This window comes from Eufriesea mexicana, unplaced genomic scaffold, assembly GCF_001483705.2.
Source record: "Eufriesea mexicana isolate 0111107269 unplaced genomic scaffold, ASM148370v2 scaffold4786, whole genome shotgun sequence".
NCBI lineage: Eukaryota > Metazoa > Arthropoda > Insecta > Hymenoptera > Apidae > Eufriesea > Eufriesea mexicana.
The window spans coordinates 339,167-357,413 of NW_016912807.1; the positions used below are offsets into that span (position 1 = coordinate 339,167).

The 18,247-nt window shown below is 27.0% G+C and overlaps 4 protein-coding genes across 5 annotated transcripts; 1 reads left to right on the forward strand and 3 right to left on the reverse strand.

The window, feature by feature from the left end:
* Positions 1–587: 587 nt before the first annotated feature.
* On the reverse strand, positions 588–4,134 carry LOC108551637 (ankyrin repeat and zinc finger domain-containing protein 1). Of its 2 annotated transcripts, XM_017905865.1 has the most exons (12): positions 4,032–4,134; positions 3,493–3,699; positions 3,096–3,412; positions 2,819–2,933; positions 2,603–2,748; positions 2,311–2,536; positions 1,972–2,241; positions 1,683–1,889; positions 1,342–1,618; positions 1,134–1,275; positions 873–1,046; positions 588–791 (listed from the first exon to the last, which is right to left on the reverse strand). In XM_017905865.1, exons 1-12 carry the CDS (start codon positions 4,132–4,134, stop codon positions 618–620), a joined length of 2,358 nt encoding a protein of 785 aa, XP_017761354.1. In that variant the 3' UTR covers positions 588–617. The 2 variants fall into 2 exon arrangements, with proteins under 2 accessions (XP_017761354.1, XP_017761355.1); XM_017905866.1 differs by lacking the exon at positions 588–791 and having other exon boundaries at positions 960–1,046; positions 1,139–1,275; positions 4,032–4,131.
* A 2,120-nt stretch (positions 4,135–6,254) lies between these two features.
* Positions 6,255–7,542, reverse strand: LOC108551639 (ADP-ribosylation factor-like protein 6-interacting protein 6). Its single transcript, XM_017905867.1, has 3 exons — positions 7,274–7,542; positions 6,463–6,796; positions 6,255–6,339 (listed from the first exon to the last, which is right to left on the reverse strand). The coding sequence occupies exons 1-3, from the start codon at positions 7,449–7,451 to the stop codon at positions 6,255–6,257; spliced, it is 597 nt and encodes a 198-aa protein (XP_017761356.1). The 5' UTR covers positions 7,452–7,542.
* Positions 7,543–8,065: 523 nt separating this feature from the next.
* On the forward strand, positions 8,066–13,425 carry Myo31DF (Unconventional myosin ID). Its single transcript, XM_017905863.1, has 15 exons — positions 8,066–8,261; positions 9,202–9,308; positions 9,404–9,599; positions 9,760–9,979; positions 10,066–10,278; positions 10,353–10,556; positions 10,661–10,859; positions 10,922–11,091; positions 11,191–11,451; positions 11,520–11,764; positions 11,863–12,025; positions 12,116–12,448; positions 12,515–12,705; positions 12,776–13,024; positions 13,112–13,425. The coding sequence occupies exons 1-15, from the start codon at positions 8,173–8,175 to the stop codon at positions 13,323–13,325; spliced, it is 3,054 nt and encodes a 1,017-aa protein (XP_017761352.1). The 5' UTR covers positions 8,066–8,172; the 3' UTR covers positions 13,326–13,425.
* Positions 13,426–14,333: 908 nt separating this feature from the next.
* On the reverse strand, positions 14,334–17,897 carry Usp5 (ubiquitin specific protease 5). Its single transcript, XM_017905864.1, has 13 exons — positions 17,653–17,897; positions 17,447–17,572; positions 17,179–17,355; positions 17,004–17,110; positions 16,409–16,936; positions 16,154–16,225; positions 15,895–16,087; positions 15,653–15,805; positions 15,406–15,587; positions 14,962–15,347; positions 14,661–14,873; positions 14,467–14,576; positions 14,334–14,399 (listed from the first exon to the last, which is right to left on the reverse strand). The coding sequence occupies exons 1-13, from the start codon at positions 17,746–17,748 to the stop codon at positions 14,334–14,336; spliced, it is 2,409 nt and encodes an 802-aa protein (XP_017761353.1). The 5' UTR covers positions 17,749–17,897.
* Positions 17,898–18,247: the final 350 nt, after the last annotated feature.

The window sequence follows — 18,247 nt, forward strand, 5'->3', positions numbered from 1 at the left end:
TGAATGTAATATTGCGGTTATGAATGTGAAACTTAGTTACTGTTTATCGTGAACATAAAAATGTTAGTTCTTTATGTACGTCATTTAATATGTGATTAAAGATGTTATACCAAAGATGTAACCAAAGTGAAAAATATATAAAACGTATTTAATTTTTAACAAACATGAGTTCTTTGCATCTTACATGTCTCATATAACTAATTTTTTACTGAACAGAAAAATTAACAAAATTCACGATTCAAAATATTTCCATTATACTTTTTGCCAAAATGGATATATTATAAAAATTCATATATGTACATCAAATTAAATTTTAAAGTATCTTCGCAAAACTTGAAAAATACATGCAAGAAATTTTATCTAAATTACGTAATAAATATGCATTACAAGTATTGTAGAACAACGCACCTTAAATTTACATATCTGTATCATTTTAAACATAGAGCACCCCTAAATTTAATCAGGACTATTAAACTGTTTTTTAAAAATTTATATTACTGACAAAAATTATACTTATATTTAAATCTAGCCTTATCAAAATTACACCATTATTGTAATTTGTACGTGACAAGAAAATAAGGCTAGTTCATAAAAACATGGTTAAATATAAAATATCATTAAATAACAATTTTGTTACGAAGGCGATGTTCTTTTAAGCATGGCATAGAACAGAAACGATTAGAATTATACTCGAAAGGCACCTGACCTGCCATATCCACTGCACATTGAAAGCATCGTGAAATTACAATACAGCCTTGTTTTAGAATACGTTGCTCTGCAGCTAATGCTCTCTAAAATAGAAATACACAGTGTTTAATGACTGGATATATTAACACTGAAAACCTTTAATAATCATTCTTTAAAATGGATACCTTTTCCTTGTCACTAAGGCTAAGATATCTTTGTTTTGCATCTTCTTCTTGCTTTTTAAGCTCAAATTCTTTTCTTTTTAGTTTATCCTTTTCTCGCTTTACTTTTCGTTGTTGTTTCCTTTTTTCTAATTCTTCTTGTTCTATTTCATCAGTTAATGGCCCAGGAATTTGAGACTTTTATAAGATGCACATATATTATTTTATACACAATAGTAATGATGTAATAAATGAAAGATAAAAAAAAAACATGATAGTAAATACCTTACTATAATTGAATTTCCCAGGATTTGCACCCATAAATCTTCTAAAAATATTTCTAGTTTCTTTATCATTAGTTGCTGCATATGGTGTTTGTAACTTCTTATTTTTATTGCAAGGATCTGATCCAATTTCTAGTAATTGCCTAAAATCGAAAACCTTAGTAAAAATATTATAAAGCAAAACAAAGATCTAATACAATAACAATTACCACACTAATTTTAAATGTCCACCCAGAGCTGCCAAATGTAGCATTGTATTGCCATCTTCGTTAGGATCATTTACCAATTTTATTACATCATCTTTGTTTATAATTGAACTAGAATGTATAGTTACATCTTCTTTATTTTGCTCTTCTGATGTCATACTCTTTTCTACTTGAGTTAATAAATTATTGATAACGGATGACAGTAATTCATTGTCACCGAATTTACATGCTGACCATAGTTTAACTTTAGCACTGGTTAATATTTCATTCATTACACACTCTAAAAAAGTACACTTTTTAAAATGTAAGAAAAGTATAATCATCGGAGGAATGTAATAATTTACCATCTTTCTTTGCTTTCTTCTTTTGACGACGAGCTTTTTTATTCTTCATGTATCTTGGTACAGTATCTTGAAACGCAAGTAAATTTTCATGAAATTCTACTTCTAATTCTTGCTCAATTAATGAAACATCAATTGGAATATTAAGAGTACTTATTTGACTATCCAATTCTGATTCTGAAGATGATTGTGCTAATTTAGCAACAATATCTAAACGCCAACATAGAATAATTATTCATTTAATCATTTAATTGTATTTTATACATTTGTAACAATATTTTGAACTTTGTACCTGGTAAAGGACGACATGGACTTTTTCTCGGTTTTGCTCTATCTATATGGGATCGAGAATTTCTGTGTTGTCTTTCAGGTGATGATTGAGTAGAAACTTTATTCTTACCACTATCTTGAAGATTACGCAAACTATTAATAGCATTAGAATCATACTCTCCATTTTCTGCTTGTTCTGGAACTTCACCAGGTAAATCAGCTTTTGGAACTTTTTTTCTAAGTGGTTGACGTGGTGAAATAGGAAAAGAATCTGTAAAATCAGCTGCAAAACCTGTAACATATATTAATAAAGAAAATATGAACTCCTCTAAATTTTTAAAATGCAATATTAACATCATACCATAAATTTCCATGGTACTTAATATATCATACACCCTTTTAACTTCACTGAATGTTGCTCTACGAGAAGGGAAAGGTAATGGTCTTAATCTCAAGTCATTCTTATCTAAAGGTGGATTTTTTCCTCCAAATAATACAGTACGGTTATATGGACCAACTGCTCTATATAGAATTAAAGAGGAATTATTGATATAAGATGACCATGTTTCAAGTATATCTTGCACATGCTGAAAAAAGATCATATTAATAGATATAGAGAAAACAGCCTATATCTAAATCTATAAATTAACTACCTGAAGAAGAGATGCTTCGTTATAACGACGCAAACTAGCTCCAGCACTCTTTGTATGATTAGCTGTTGTACGTGAACTTTGGGCAAATCCCTGCTTTGCTCGTACGGTATAAGAATGAAATGTTTTATGCACAACAGGTTCCCCATCTAAAATGGAAAAGAACTTGTTTATAATTTGAATATTATAACTACCTTTCTTCCACATTAAAACTAGTACCTTGAAATACGGCTGCAGCAAAATGTCCTCCACCGATCATGATAATAGTCCATGTTGTTTTTTTCCCACTTTCCAATGCCTGAGCAATCATCTCATTGTCAACCTCTGGAATTTCCTAAAATGTAATTGCATCTCTCCTGATCTGGCACGTATAGACATGCCAAGTGATTCTAACAAAGTAGATTAAATTACAAGATAAGATTATAGACAAGCATGTCTATACTTAGAGAAAATTGTTCACAAAACAATACTTTCTAAGCACTATAAATGAACAGACCTTTTTATTGTGCAGTAAACATCTATACATACTAAATATATTTCCATCATCATTCTCAAAAAAAACTTTTGAATGACGACTTGCAGTAACCACTAAAGCTTCTACTTTTTTCTCTTTTATAGTGTCATCACAACATTCTGTATCTGAACTATCAGAAACTGATTCTGTATTTTTTCCTTTTTTTTCAGTTTTCTTACTCTTATTAACAAAGTTTCTATTTTCACAATGTCCACTAAGTGAATTCCCTACTTCTAAGACATATGTTTCATCTTCATTCTCCGAATCTATATCACTTCCAGATAAACTTGAAACATCGCCTATAATGTTAACAATGATAAATTTCATATTATCAGATATCATAATTATACCAAAAAACTAATAATTTATTTAGTAATACCTTCATCAGCTAAAAGATTAAATTTATCTTCACTAATAGATTTTAATCCATTCAAACGCTGTTTTAAATTGTACCGGTGCCAATCTAACTTGTAATGAAGTCTTTGCTGTGTTTTATCTTCAAATACAGTATTACAAAATGAACAACTTAGGGAATCAGATACAACTAAATCATCAAGTTGACTCAATACTTTTTCATTTTCTGAAACTAATGCGACAAAATGAGGTTTTTAATTTTACTTTATAAATTTGTATATTATATTAAAGATTAATTTTAATCATTTGTGATCCCCAAAATTGTAAACATACAGTACTATAACCTTAAATACATGGTTTCTATATATTTTAAAGTTTTAAAATACAAATCAATCTGAATGGCGCAACTAAAGGATAGACAAATAAAATGGTTAACTTTTAATAAAAATTTTTAATTTAAAAAAGTATAAGTACTCGTGGTCTCAATCGTCATTATGAGTACAAACACCACTTCATATGAAATAGCATTTAAAATGGAATTTTTGATATTTTAAGTACAATTACCAGATGACGATCGCGATTGCATGCATTGTGCAACTTTAATTCCCTTTGTAATTCTGTTAAAGTCTTCATGATTATATATTTTAAATATTTGATGATCCATCATGCACGTTATATCGTAATCTTTCAATAGAAAACTGTGTATTTAAAATCACACTGAAAGGATAAAATACAATTACCGATAAAGTAGAATAAAAATATAATAAACTTCTATTTCAAAGAAAAATGCACAAGACACTACTGCTTGCTCAATGACGAAACACAAGAACCACAAGTTCTACTAACCTTTCTACGTATATATGTATATATAGTATTTCACGGCAATTAAACGTCAGGATTGAGCAACGAAATAAGACACCCAATGCAAATCAGAAATAATTTATATTTACATTAATATCATTTACATTTTGTTTAAAAACAGTAGTGTGTCTTATTAAAATATAATTTTAATCTTATAGATTATTTAGACCTTTGAATATATAAATATTGAACTATTAATTATAAAGTACCCTATTTTTACTGAGTCCTGATACGAAATTACATCATCGTTACCTTTCGTACATATATATGTTATAATCAACATAGTACAAATTTAAAAATTTTAAAGCACGAGTGGAAAACAATAAACTATTAAATACAAAGGATTTGTGTTACCTTATTTAAAAATTGTTAAATATTGTTATATAGAATACAATTATTAATTTCACTTTGTCTTGAATTCTATGAATATGAAAACTTTTCAAATTAAAGTTAAACTATAAGATTATTTCTTTGTATCCTTTAGCTCACTTATGTTTTATGAAACATAACTTTTTTTTAAATTTTACTAACTGTTTAAAAAAAGCACGTAATTAAGTAACTAAATAAATGATATAAAGAGATAAAATTAGAATGCAAAAAAGTAAGCGAAACAAAAGAATATTCGATCTGAAACAGTATATCTAAGCTAAAACTTACAAATAACACGCAGATATAAACTCCGAACTTATGAATAAGCTTTTTAATGTACTACATTATAAACCGAAAATATTCTTTATTCGCTGACATGTTAATTATACATTGTTTGCATACTTGGCAATAAATTTAATTCGCAAACAATATGGATTCAGTATAAAATCTTCACAGGTACCTTTCATATATATTTATATCCGCACTACATTCGCTGTATAATAGGTATAAAATAATTTATTGCAAATATGAAAAAAATGTACTGATTATTTAATATTTGCGTGCTGCATCAAATGTAAATATGAAAGAAATATTAAATGGGGGAAAAATAATTGAAATAATTCAAAATAATTATCTGTCGCTTACGATTTATTAGAATTTATTAAAATTTATTATTTCAACAATGTTAACAATTTGACATACAAAATACTCCGTGTAATTTATTGTTTAAGTTTTTGAACATTTCTCAAAAAATTAATATGATACAGAATTAAAATTTTATTTAGATTATTAGTGTTCAAATGAATGGTATACTTCAATGTTATTGTAATCATTGATATTTTTGAAACAACATTAAATATATTTAATGAAAAAATATCCTGAACATTACAATAATTACAGTAACATAATAATATATTGTACATATGCATGTGTATATAACAAAAAGTTAAAAGGTACTACATATAATACTTGTTAATAGGGTATACTACATATAATGTTATTTTTAAAACTTAATTTAAATTTGTTAATAAATATCTTATAAACATTTAATCAGTCTTAAACAAAAAAGAAATTAACATAAGTAATAATTAATCACTGATAATACATAGATTTTGTACTTTCTAGATCTTTCACCAACATATTACACATCATTTCATATTATGTTAATATATTCTAGTTCTACTTAATATTTTCTTTTATTTATAAAATTAAAAATAAAGATATATCTTTTCACGTTATAAGCTTATTTAAACAAATATTGTTTACTTCTAACATTGATATAGGCTATGGATACAATTTTTATGTTCTTATTTTAATATTGTTACTCCAAAATATTACTTTCTTCTTTATGCATTATTATACAAAATTATCTTTTCTTCATACAAAATATATATAAATTTGCATAACATAAATTATTTATCTTACGATTCATTATTAAATTAAATATATAATTAGTTAACATAAATAACAAATAAATATAGTCACTGCAGAGTGTTCTACAATCCTTTGTAAAGAAGTACATATACACTACTACATTGTCATGATATTTTGAAGATATTAAAGGCACATATAAACAAAAATTAGTATTCCATTTAATATTCCAATCAGGTAATTTATTTGTACACCGGATACTTTAGGAAGCCTGAAAAAAGAATAACATATTAAGAAAAAAGAAAATAATGGTTGATATTTCACGTATGAAAAATATACAATTTTTTCTAGAAAATATTAAACTTCATAATAAACTTTCCAAACCTTAACTTACCTTTGCTTAGATAGACTAATAGGGGAAGGTGGGTTGATTCCAGGAATACTGCTATCTTTGTAAATAATAAACCAAGTAAAACCCATCATAATAAAACCACATATTGCTGCTCGTATTAACCATCCGTATGATTTACAAAACGATGTCATTACATTAACAACATCATCGTATTGACTACTGTTAATAAATTTTTCATTTACAGCTGCTAATTGTTTATTACCGAATTCTGACACACCAGATAAATAGGATAGATCAAATATATTGGACATATTTGAAAATACAGATGTTGATGATGCTATATATTTAATATTATTTTGCAGCTGTAAAATACTACCTAAAGAGATGATATGAAAATATCAACGCTCACAATACTATATAAATTATATAACATGCAATGCTGCAACAAAATTTTTGTTATAAATTTAAATTTATTAGAAAAACAAGTAATACTTATATTTTCTACTGCTTATCCTTCTTTGAAATTTAATAAAATAATAATAAAAAGCATGTCAGTTTATAGTTTCCAAAGCAAAAAAAGAAATTTAATTTATAAATTTAATTGTAAATGACATGATGTTGCATAAATTAGATATGTTCAAGCATAAATTTTATATTATTATTTGAAGCTTGTCAATACGAAGATATTGGAAAAATTATTATAAACAATACATTCCTTAATTCCAATTATATGAATAAAAATATATATATATATACACAGAGTATAAGTCCATGCAACATATATTAATACACACATCAACTTTACAAAACAAACTCCTTCACAAAGTAGTAATTTTTTTAATACATTACTTACCATAATTTATATATAACTTTCCCAAAACGATAGACAATGATATTATAAAGAGTGAAAAACTAAAAGTCCCTTCATTTATCCGTAACCTTTTCCACAACCTTACTGGTGCTGTGTGAACTTTATCTGTCATTAAATTGCTAATTCTCTTTGAAGGTAAATCTAATTTTTTTCCACCCATTTCGATCTTTAGTTGCAAAAATCATATGTGTTTCCACCGATCATTCAAGAGATTATAAATAACAAATGACATATACTGCCAGAAATAGTGAATAATCATAACACACATACTATAAACATATGATTCAACACGCATGCGTGAGTGCGTTCAGCGCACATACACTTACGTATACGCGATGCAAACAAATCTTTACGCCTGCGCTTTAAAAACGCTTATTCAGGACTGTACCATTAATTTTTATAAAAATATAGAATTAAACATTTTGAAGATAATCTTTTGTGCATAGATATACAGAAGTTTTAATAAAATTTAAAAGTATTTGAATATTTTAGCTAGTAAATAAAATAAACAAGAAATAAGAATAATATTTAACAAACTTCAATTTTTTAATTTATATGTTCTTTATAGTATTTTATTCCTTTATCTTTCATTTATCATTTACAGTTGTAGTATTATAAATAAATATTTGTAAAATATTATACCCATTATATCATATCATAAACAGAAATAAATGACTATAAACACTCTAACAACGTTACTGCAATTGTAAGATTATGGAGGGGTGAAAGATAGGTAGAAGATTTCAGTTAACCGCATTCGTCATTCGCTTGGCGGCGAAGACGGTGTGTTCAAAGGAGCTGGACTCCGGTGAAAAAAAAGTCGTGTATATTTATACGTATATGGAACCATAAGTCGTTCAAATACATGTACTATTAGAAAAATGGCAACGCAAGAGGAAATTGGTATTGGAGATTTGGTTCTTTTAGACGAAATCACATTGGAAAAGATTGTGGATAATTTACGAGTAAGGTAAGATTATGTTTTGACTAGTGATGAATAAGGCGGTATATCAAGAAATTGGCGGGAAATTAACGAATGCAAGTTGCTTTTTCTTGAAGAGATATGACAGGTATCGTGTTTATGTTCCAATAATCTTAGTACTTCGTAGATCATCCACCAAGAGGGCGTGGCTAACCACATATTAGCAGGTGGTTGCAATTCGGCGTCATATATTTGGATTTGAACTTGACCTATAAAACCCATAATGATAAAATATGTCGAAATTTTATATTAAAATTACCTTCAATTCATATGTTTCCAGTTATGATTTAAATATTTAGATTCAGAGCCATGAACCTATATCTTTTTACATTTCTATATTAAAATAAAATCATCAATTATAATATATATACAATTTCTACGTTTTCATACAGAAACACATTAGTATATTTTCAAATGCGATACTTAGTTTCGTAATAAATAATGTTTGTCTTATCTAGTTCTATATTCTATGAGTCATCGTCTACGGTTCGTACTTAAACTTTACATTATACTTAACTGGCTATTTTTGATAATGAAAATGTTTTTTTGTTCCTTGTATTTCATGTAAATATAAACTATATTTATATATACTTGATCCAAAAGAAAATTATTTATTTTATTTAAATATCTGTATCTAAAAATAAATCATTTAAGGAGGAAAATAATTTTTAATGTGTGATTAATAAAAAAAAAAAGAAATAATTCAATATTTCGTAAATATAATATGTGTATAATATATGTTTTTAATTATAGTATATAATTGGTAATACAATATTTAATAAATAATCATACTTAAAGATAACTGAAATAATTGATAAAGAGATAAAATTTATCTTTTACAAATGAAAAGTAATTTTTGTAATAGTATTCGTACATATTGAAGTTCTGTTGGTTTAAGTTCATTTTATAATATATGTTATCATTTTAGATTTAATGGTGGTAAAATTTACACATACATTGGAGAAGTATGTGTCAGTATAAATCCATATAGAGGTATAAATATATATGACAATGCCTATATTAATAAATATAAAGGTAAAATATCATATTGCAAACATTTCTTAGTCAAATAAAATAATGAAAAGATATCAGACAATATATAGTACAACTTTGTCAAAATTACATTTCAGATAGAGAATTATTTGAAAATCCACCACATATTTTTGCAATTGCTGATGCAGTCCATAAAGAAATGAAACAACAACGCCGTGATACTTGTATAGTAATAAGTGGAGAATCAGGATCTGGTAAAACAGAAGCAAGTAAAATTATCATGAAATATATTGCTGCAGTTACTAATTTAAGTGGACAACAAGAAATAGAAAGGTATAGGTCATTCAAGAATTGTATTTTATTACACTTAAACTTCCTAAAGTCATTGTTTTATTTTTAAAAAATTAAAGTATGATAAAATAATTAATCTCATATCATTTGTCTTTAGAATTTTATATTTTTAGCATTAAAATTATTTTTTCTTGTATATCAGAGTAAAAAATATTCTTATTCAATCAAATTCAATATTGGAAGCTTTTGGAAATGCAAAAACAAACAGAAATGACAACTCATCTCGGTTTGGAAAGTACATGAATATAGATTTTAATTTCAAAGGTGATCCAATTGGTGGCCATATTACTAATTATTTATTAGAGAAGTCCAGAGTTGTATATCAGCAAAATGGTGAACGAAATTTTCATTGCTTTTACCAGGTATTAGCAATACTTTCATTGTAATTTATTTTGTCTCTTTCACATAAAGTATTATATCTGTGAAATATTTTATTTTAAATTTGTAGTTGTTAAATGGTTGTAGTGAAGGAGAATTAAATAAATTACGTTTAGTACGAGATTCAGCTGCATACTTCTATGTTGGTGCTGGCAATTGTAATAAAGCAAATTCAAGTGATAAAACTGAGTATAAAACAGTTACTTCTGCCATGTCTACTCTTGGATTTACTCAAAATGAAATGCAAACAATCTGGAACATTATTGCTGGGATATTACATCTGGTTTGTTATAACTGATACATTAAGAAAAATTGAATTTTTTTTACATTGTTTCTGATATAAACTATGATTTCTAGGGTAACATTACTTTTAAACTTGTTGAGGATAAACTATCCATTGAAAATAGAGCTGCTTTAAATGATACAGCAAATTTATTTTCTATTAGTCCACAGGAATTAAGTACAGCTCTTACACAAAGAGTTATTGCAGCAGGTGGAGAAGTTATGCAAAAAACACATACTTCAACAGAGGCAGAATATGGTAGAGATGCATTAGCAAAAGTAATTTGTGTTTGATAATCTTCCTTCTTTTTTTCTTTTTTTTTTCCATTTAAAATATAAGTTAGTATCATATAAAAAGTACTTTAAAAAATAAATTATTTTAGGCTATATATGAAAGATTGTTTGCTGACATTGTATCTCGTGTTAATACCACAATTAATGTAAATGATGCAGAAATTAATAAAAAATACAGAACAGTAATTGGAGTACTTGATATATATGGATTTGAAATTTTTGACATAAATAGCTTTGAACAATTCTGTATTAATTATTGTAATGAAAAACTGCAACAATTGTTCATTGGTAAGACAGTTTTATATAAAATAATTATATTGAAAGGATTAAATTAATATCTAATCTTTTAGAATTGGTGTTAAAACAAGAACAAGAGGAATATAAAAGAGAAGGTATAGCATGGAAAAATATTGATTATTTTAATAATCAAATAATTTGTGAGTTAGTAGAACAACCACATAAAGGAATTATAGCAATTATGGATGAAGCTTGCCTTAATGTTGGGAAAGTTACAGATGAAGTCAGTTTCTTAATTTACTATTTATATTAATTATATTTATTATTTGTTATGGTTGTTATACTTAAAAAGACTGCTTATTATATAACAAATTTTTTTTAGATGCTTCTGGGAGCTATGGATAAGAAGTTATTTGATCATAAGCATTATACTTCTCGACAGTTGAAACCCATGGATAAAGAACTTCAACATAAAATTCAATTCAAGATTAAACATTATGCTGGAGATGTAATATATAATATTAATGGCTTCTTAGATAAGAATAAAGATACATTATTCCAGGATTTTAAACGTTTACTTTACAAAAGCAATAACTCAATAATTAGCAAAATGTGGCCTGAAGGAGCTCAAAATATTTTAAAAGTATGTGAATACATTTACTTTATAACTGAATATTAAACTATTTTTATTGCTGTACTATTTTATTTTAGACAACAAAAAGGCCTTTAACAGCTGGAACTCTTTTCCGTAATTCCATGATAGATTTAGTTAAGAATTTAACAAGCAAAGAACCATTTTATGTTAGATGTATAAAACCTAATGAAGTTAAATCACCAGTTGTATTTGATGAAGAAAGAGTAAATCATCAAGTACGATATTTGGGTCTTCTTGAAAATGTATTAGTCAGAAGAGCAGGTTTTGTATACCGTCAACGATATGACACATTTTTAAAACGGTATTTATATTTATATATCTATGTATGTACAAAAAGTAATACGATTATTATGTAATACAAAATTATTCAAATATTATTAACGAAATTGTATTTAACAGGTATAAAATGATATCTCAATATACATGGCCAAATTTTAGAGGTGGTAGTGATAAAGATGGTGTATGTACATTAATGGATGAAAAAGGTTTTAGTAATGATGTAAAATATGGTCATACTAAAATATTTGTTCGCTCGCCTCAAACACTTTTTGCATTAGAAAAGGTTTGTTAATTTACAATTTACATTATTTAGCTTTGTTTATTTAAAAATATGCATGTTTAAACATTTCTTTTAAAGCATATTTATTTTTAGGCACGTAGTGATTTGATTCCAGATATTGTAATATTACTACAAAAACAATGGCGAGGATATTTATGCCGTCAAAAATACAAAAAGATGAAAGCTGCGCTTATTATAATGAAACATTATCGAAAATATAAGATGCATGCCTATATTAAAGAATTAGAAAAGATGTTCCAAAATGCAAAAACTATGCGAGATTACGGCAAACATTTAACTTGGCCTCGTGAAAATTTTGCTGTAAGACATATAATATTTGCTTTAAAAATGATGTACGGAAGATGGTGGGCATGGATGATTCTTAGACTTATTCCTAGAGAAGATTGGCCTCAGTTACGATTAAAGGTACGTATGTAATTCGTCAAAATGTTCAATTTTTAGTTCAAATTTTTTATATTAATATAATGTTAGATGGCTGCGGGAGTAGTTTTGCGTTCGAAGCGACTTCATTGGGGACAAGATAGACGCTGGGAAGGGAATTATCTTTCAAAACCAGACGAAAATCCTCAAAGTGATATTTTTAATTCTTCAATAAACAATCTTCGTAATACCGACCATTTTAAAGCAGTCTTATTTAGTGCATTTATTAGGAAAACCAATAGGTTTGTATGCACTGTTATATTAGTAAATGTTAATTTTACAAATTCGATTCTAAGTAAATTATAATTGTAGATTTAATAAATCAAATGATCGTGTGTTAGTAGTTACTGAGCATGCGATATATAAACTCGAAAGTTCTAAATTTAAAAACATGAAAAAAGGCATGCCAATAAAAGAGATAACAGGTTTAAGTGTATCACCTGGCAGGGATCAACTTATAACAATTCATTCAAATCGAGGAAATGATTTCATTATGTCAATCATTGCTAAAGATGACAGAGTTGGAGAATTGGTTGGTATTTTAAGCAATAAATATAACCAGTAAGTACATGTTTATTATTCAAAATTTTGTTTGTAAAACTTTATAACTTACATACATACATATTAAAATAATATATTTTGTAATAGATTACGTTCTGCTGATCTACAAGTTACAGTAGATGTAAAATTTAAGTGTATGCTAGGGAATAAGAGCAAAATATTACGAGTAGAAGTACATCCTGAAGTTCATGAGCCAATGTTCAAAAAAGATGGTGATAATATTATATATGTTATTCCACCGTCAGTCGGTATAATTGATGGAAGTACTAATACAAGGTTTCACTCTAGAACCACTAATTAAAACGGTGCTGAAGCTGCCTTTTTAATATTCTGTTATATATATTAAAATTAAATTATTCCATATGCTAATAATGTTGTAACAGATATATATTTTTTTTTGGGAGTACTTTTTTATCCATGCATTTTTTAATGTACAAATAATATTAGGCAAATTAATAAGGTTGTAAGTTAAAAGCAAGTGACAATACATTAATTTAACAATATAAAGCATTTTCTAGTGCAAATACACATATTACGTTATGCATACTGTATCAAGTAAGTAATTTCTAAATAGAAAGAATTAATCACAGTGGTTAATGAAATCTTTTTATAGAAATTCATAAAAAACTATATCCATTAAAGGTAATGCATTTCAAATTGTAAAGGATAAATGTATTATTTTTGTGGATAAGATGTAAATTTTTTAATTGCGAAGATGCATAGAATTTAAGAGAATTAACACAGTATTGCTTTAAAAAAATGTATCAGTTTTTGATACAGTAGCCTTAAATATCTACTAATGTGGCATTCTACTTAAAGTATTTTTTAAATATATTTTTACACTATCGTTAAATATTTATATATTATATGGAAATTTAATAAGATTTGTAAAATAGAATTTATATTCATGTTAAAACTGATCTGTAGATTAATAAAATTTTACACTATTAAACATAATTAATAAATTACACAGTAAAAAGTTGAATGATTATGGAGAATTTATAACACAACACATTTCATTGTCAATACATTAAAAATGTTACGTCTTAATAATGTTGTACAAGTTGGAATAAAAATGTGAAATAATATAGCACAGTATAAAATGGTGCCATTGTTAACAAATAAATTAATCTTTTTATATATTTTTATTTGTGTATAAAATAATTATAGTAACAAATATAAGATAAAAAATCTTTTAAATTTGGAGTGTTTCATTATAAATTTATAAATCCAAATTCTTTTATTTATTACATTTTTTTATTGTTGAAGTGTAATAGAATACATTTTTTATACAAAATAATTGTATAATCTAATCAATGCGTTGATATAGATATATATATCCTAATTCTTTTGGTGGATTTTCGGATAAAGCAACCTATAATAAACGATTCGTATAAGTACTATTACGATCTTTTAACTTATTTTATAGTTGTAATACATACTTTATCGTCATTGTATATCACCCATCGATCATCTTTCAAAAGATGGCATACATAATGTCCTACCATTATTGACGTGCCCATATGTGATATAAATCCTACTAACTTATAGTCTAAAATATAACAATACAAATAATTAGTTATAAAATATCTAGAATACTCCTACATACCACTAAAAATACAAATAAAGAACTAACGTTGAATTCCATCTCTAAATTCTTCCTTGGAATGTTCTGATTCATCTTCAACTTCTAAAGCATCCAATTCATTTTGATGACTAAAAATCCAATCTGCTGCGCGCTCTAAATTGTTATCAGTTGCTTTAAGAGCTTTTGTTGCTTGTTCCCTTGTGAAACTCATTCCCATTAGCATAGCCACTGCATCTTCATTAGCCATAAATTTATCCTTTTCTAAAATAAAATAAACGCAGAAGATAAATACAAATGTTATTAAATTCTTATAGAATAGTTTATGAAGAGTTTACAAAAATTCAGCTACCTGGTTTGATATCAATTCCAGGAGGTACAAAGGGATCTGCAAAATCTGAATCTGCAATGTGTTCCATTAACCAGTTTGTGGCTGCTTCTAAGCTACGATTCTCTGTAAAATAGAGAGCTCTTTCACAAGCTTCGGGTGGAAATCCCATATCTGTCAACTGATTCAATAACACAGAATCATATACAAGTGGTGGAGGTTCGGTACCAACTGTTTCTGGTAATAATTCTTCTGTGGGCTGTAGACCAAATCCTCGAAGAGAATTTAAGTTTAATATATCTGGCATTTCAACTGCTACATCTAATTTAGCTGGTGTCCAATCTTCTTTCATCATGAATTTTTTTAGATGAATTAATAGATAATCCGGAAAAGTAGCGAGTCTAGTCGTTCTATAAAAAGGTACACTTATTAATTCTACACTGTATGCATATATACATTGTAACTTACTTTTGTGCTGTGGTTTTCTCATTCAAAGCAGAACTATAAAATTGCTCTACTGTTTCTGACCGAATAAATGTTTGCAAGCAAGATGATAATTTTATGCGAGGTCTAACAAGAGTATTCGAATCTAATTTTTGTCCTTTTGCTTCAGTTTCATTCTTTAACGCCTCGTATGCTGCGACTTCATCCTATATATAATATGCATAAATGTAAGTTTTTTAATTAAAATTTATAAAGTATATAAATCATTTACCTTATTTATGGCAGTTTCTACAGGTATTGGAAGCGGTAATAAATATTCTGTACGATACGTGTATTTTACTTTATTAGAGCGACTGCACTGATACCTTTCTTCAACTTGAAATTTAAAACAATCAGTGGGATTCATTCTATGACGGCTGTGACGCTGTTTGATCAATTTTCATAATATTAATGCCCTATCTTAGTATGAAAAATTAAGTATAAACAAAATGAATATAAATATAATATAATTACATTTATGATATTTATGACGTGAAGAAAGAATTCTTGCGCATCTTGTTGTTGATTCGAAGAAAATCCGGAATGTCCGCGACCAACTAACGTTTTAAACATCCGTGGTGGAATACCCTGACGTGATTCGTGTTCATTGTTCGTATCTGATGAAATTGAATATTTTCCCGAGAGTAAACCAATCCCAAGTTTAGCCCTGTAAAACCAATCTCTTATATCTTAAAACCATTTGCATGTTATAGTTTTGCTATCTTAAACTTACATTTGAACATTAAAGTCATTTGCTGGATCAATGTAACTCTGTTGAAATATTTGTGGTGCAGCATCTACATATCTGAAATTCGTTTCTAATTATTAAGCACTAATTTCATTATAAAGGAGAATATAATGTTTAATTAAAAATATATTGATCTAATAATTATTACACTAAATTTTTTCAATTGATTAAATTCCTTTTCTATGTAACATAAATAACTTCATAAACTATTATTTACTTACTTGTAATCAAGTTACAAACCTTATGATAAAATCTGGAATCACAAACAACATTTGCATCACGCTATTTAAGTAACAAGAACTTCCTAAGTTAGCAAGTCCGGTATAACCAGGTCCATACAAAGGTGTTAATTTGCTTGCTGCTTCTTGAAGTGCAACCCATTCACCAAATCTCTGATTAAGATCTAATTCAAGTTCTATCATAGATTTATCAGTTTTCTCCATTTGGGCAACATTAATACCCCAATGAGCTAAATGTGATATTAAATTTGGATCCTCAACCATATCATCTTCATCATATGAAAATACATCTGCTTTTCCTTCTTTAGTGATAGTTCCTAATTTAACTGCTAAAGAGTAACCAGTAGCTTTATAATGTTCAACTGCATGATCATTTCCTCCTGTTCCGTCATAAAATTTACGTCCACAAAGAATGCTACCATCAACTAGGTTAAGCCACAAATTTTGAGTTAAATCACATTTTTCACATTTCCATCCACTAGGAGGTATCTTTTTCCCATTATCTAATTGTTTAAGATTTACTGCATGTCTACAAATTTGATAAATATATAAAATGATAATAAAGAAAAATCTTATATTTTAGTTCTTATTCTTACTTTGAAATTGCTTTTACTTCTCCATCCCAAGTTCCAGCCAATGCTTCTACTTCTGCTATTTTTGTTGCAGATTCTGCTTCTAATATACATTTAATTGCAACTTCCACCTATACAAATTTTCTATGTAATTTGTAGTTGCTTTCATTTTTTTTACTTCTTTTTATGTAGAACTTACTTCTTGGGGTAAATTATCTGTTGGATATGGTATCGTAATAAAATCTGGTAGAATAATAATTTGATACGTTTCATGGTAAGTATATTTTTGTTGATCTGGTGTAAATCCATCTGCTGTTCCTATTGCTAATCTAGTAATTTTCTTTTCAGGACCATCTCCTTGATGTTTAGAAGGAATCTATAAATAATAATATTTTATATTAAATAATTTATATTTTGTGTTGACATATTTTTCTGATATTTATTTTAAAATTTAATAAAAAATTCACCTCTTTTCTTCTTCTTTTAATGTGTAAAAACACAGGATTCTGTGTTAGTTGATAATAATGTTGTATATAATCATGACCTAATCCCAAGAACGTAGTAAGATTAACGTACAAACCAGTTGAAATATCCTTAAAAGAAAAAACAATGAAAATAATTATATTATTATTATATTATCATTTTTAATTGTAAAATCGACATGACATCGTACTGGAGTATCGAAAGAATAAACACACTCCTCCTTGTGTATTTTATCATTTTTCTGCGGTATCCTTATTTTAGATAAATGTTTCATCAATTCCTCCATTGTGAACAAAATGTAATCACTACAAAAAAACGTAAATGTCCGAATAAATTGAAAATAACCGATTTAAAGATCACCGGTTTGTCGTATTGATGATATGCGTGATTTAAGAAATGAGACGAAGGAACCGGAATATATTCGACTCTTCTCGTTTCTCTTTAAACTCCAGTGGTGCTCAATGACAATCACGTTATTTCATATTTCAATTCAGTGCATTTTGTTCAAGTGAATCGTACTAATTAAAAGAATACTATGAAAGAAAAAAACATTTCAGTTTGTAGTTTTTGATTAAGTAATTGAAAATATATGAAATATATCTATGATCTTTAATTTTTATATATCCAAACTTAGGTCGTAGAAATGTACCGAATAGAACAAGGCTTGTTATTTCGTTGAATAGTTGTTTGAGCAGACAGTACACAAATGTTATATACATATGTGATGATTCATACTATCATTAACCTAAAATAAAGTTTATATTTTACTTACTGAAAAATGATCA

Excerpts from the sequence above, each read along its gene's own strand:
- LOC108551637 (XM_017905865.1), bottom strand. The coding sequence starts at position 4,134 with ATGATGGATCATCAAATATTTAAAATATATAATCATGAAGACTTTAAC. Across the intron at positions 1,890-1,971 it reads TCCATGTCGTCCTTTACCAG|ATATTGTTGCTAAATTAGCA; the intron begins GTACAAAGTTCA and ends GTTGGCGTTTAG. Across the intron at positions 1,619-1,682 it reads GAAGAAAGCAAAGAAAGATG|AGTGTGTAATGAATGAAATA; the intron begins GTAAATTATTAC and ends GTACTTTTTTAG.
- LOC108551639 (XM_017905867.1), bottom strand. The coding sequence starts at position 7,451 with ATGGGTGGAAAAAAATTAGATTTACCTTCAAAGAGAATTAGCAATTTA. Across the intron at positions 6,797-7,273 it reads AAAGTTATATATAAATTATG|GTAGTATTTTACAGCTGCAA; the intron begins GTAAGTAATGTA and ends TCATCTCTTTAG. Across the intron at positions 6,340-6,462 it reads ATTAGTCTATCTAAGCAAAG|GCTTCCTAAAGTATCCGGTG; the intron begins GTAAGTTAAGGT and ends TTCTTTTTTCAG.
- Myo31DF (XM_017905863.1), top strand. The coding sequence starts at position 8,173 with ATGGCAACGCAAGAGGAAATTGGTATTGGAGATTTGGTTCTTTTAGAC. Across the intron at positions 12,706-12,775 it reads TTTATTAGGAAAACCAATAG|ATTTAATAAATCAAATGATC; the intron begins GTTTGTATGCAC and ends TTATAATTGTAG. Across the intron at positions 13,025-13,111 it reads TTAAGCAATAAATATAACCA|ATTACGTTCTGCTGATCTAC; the intron begins GTAAGTACATGT and ends ATTTTGTAATAG.
- Usp5 (XM_017905864.1), bottom strand. The coding sequence starts at position 17,748 with ATGGAGGAATTGATGAAACATTTATCTAAAATAAGGATACCGCAGAAA. Across the intron at positions 17,573-17,652 it reads TTTATTCTTTCGATACTCCA|GATATTTCAACTGGTTTGTA; the intron begins GTACGATGTCAT and ends TTTTCTTTTAAG. Across the intron at positions 15,348-15,405 it reads GAGAAAACCACAGCACAAAA|AACGACTAGACTCGCTACTT; the intron begins GTAAGTTACAAT and ends ACCTTTTTATAG.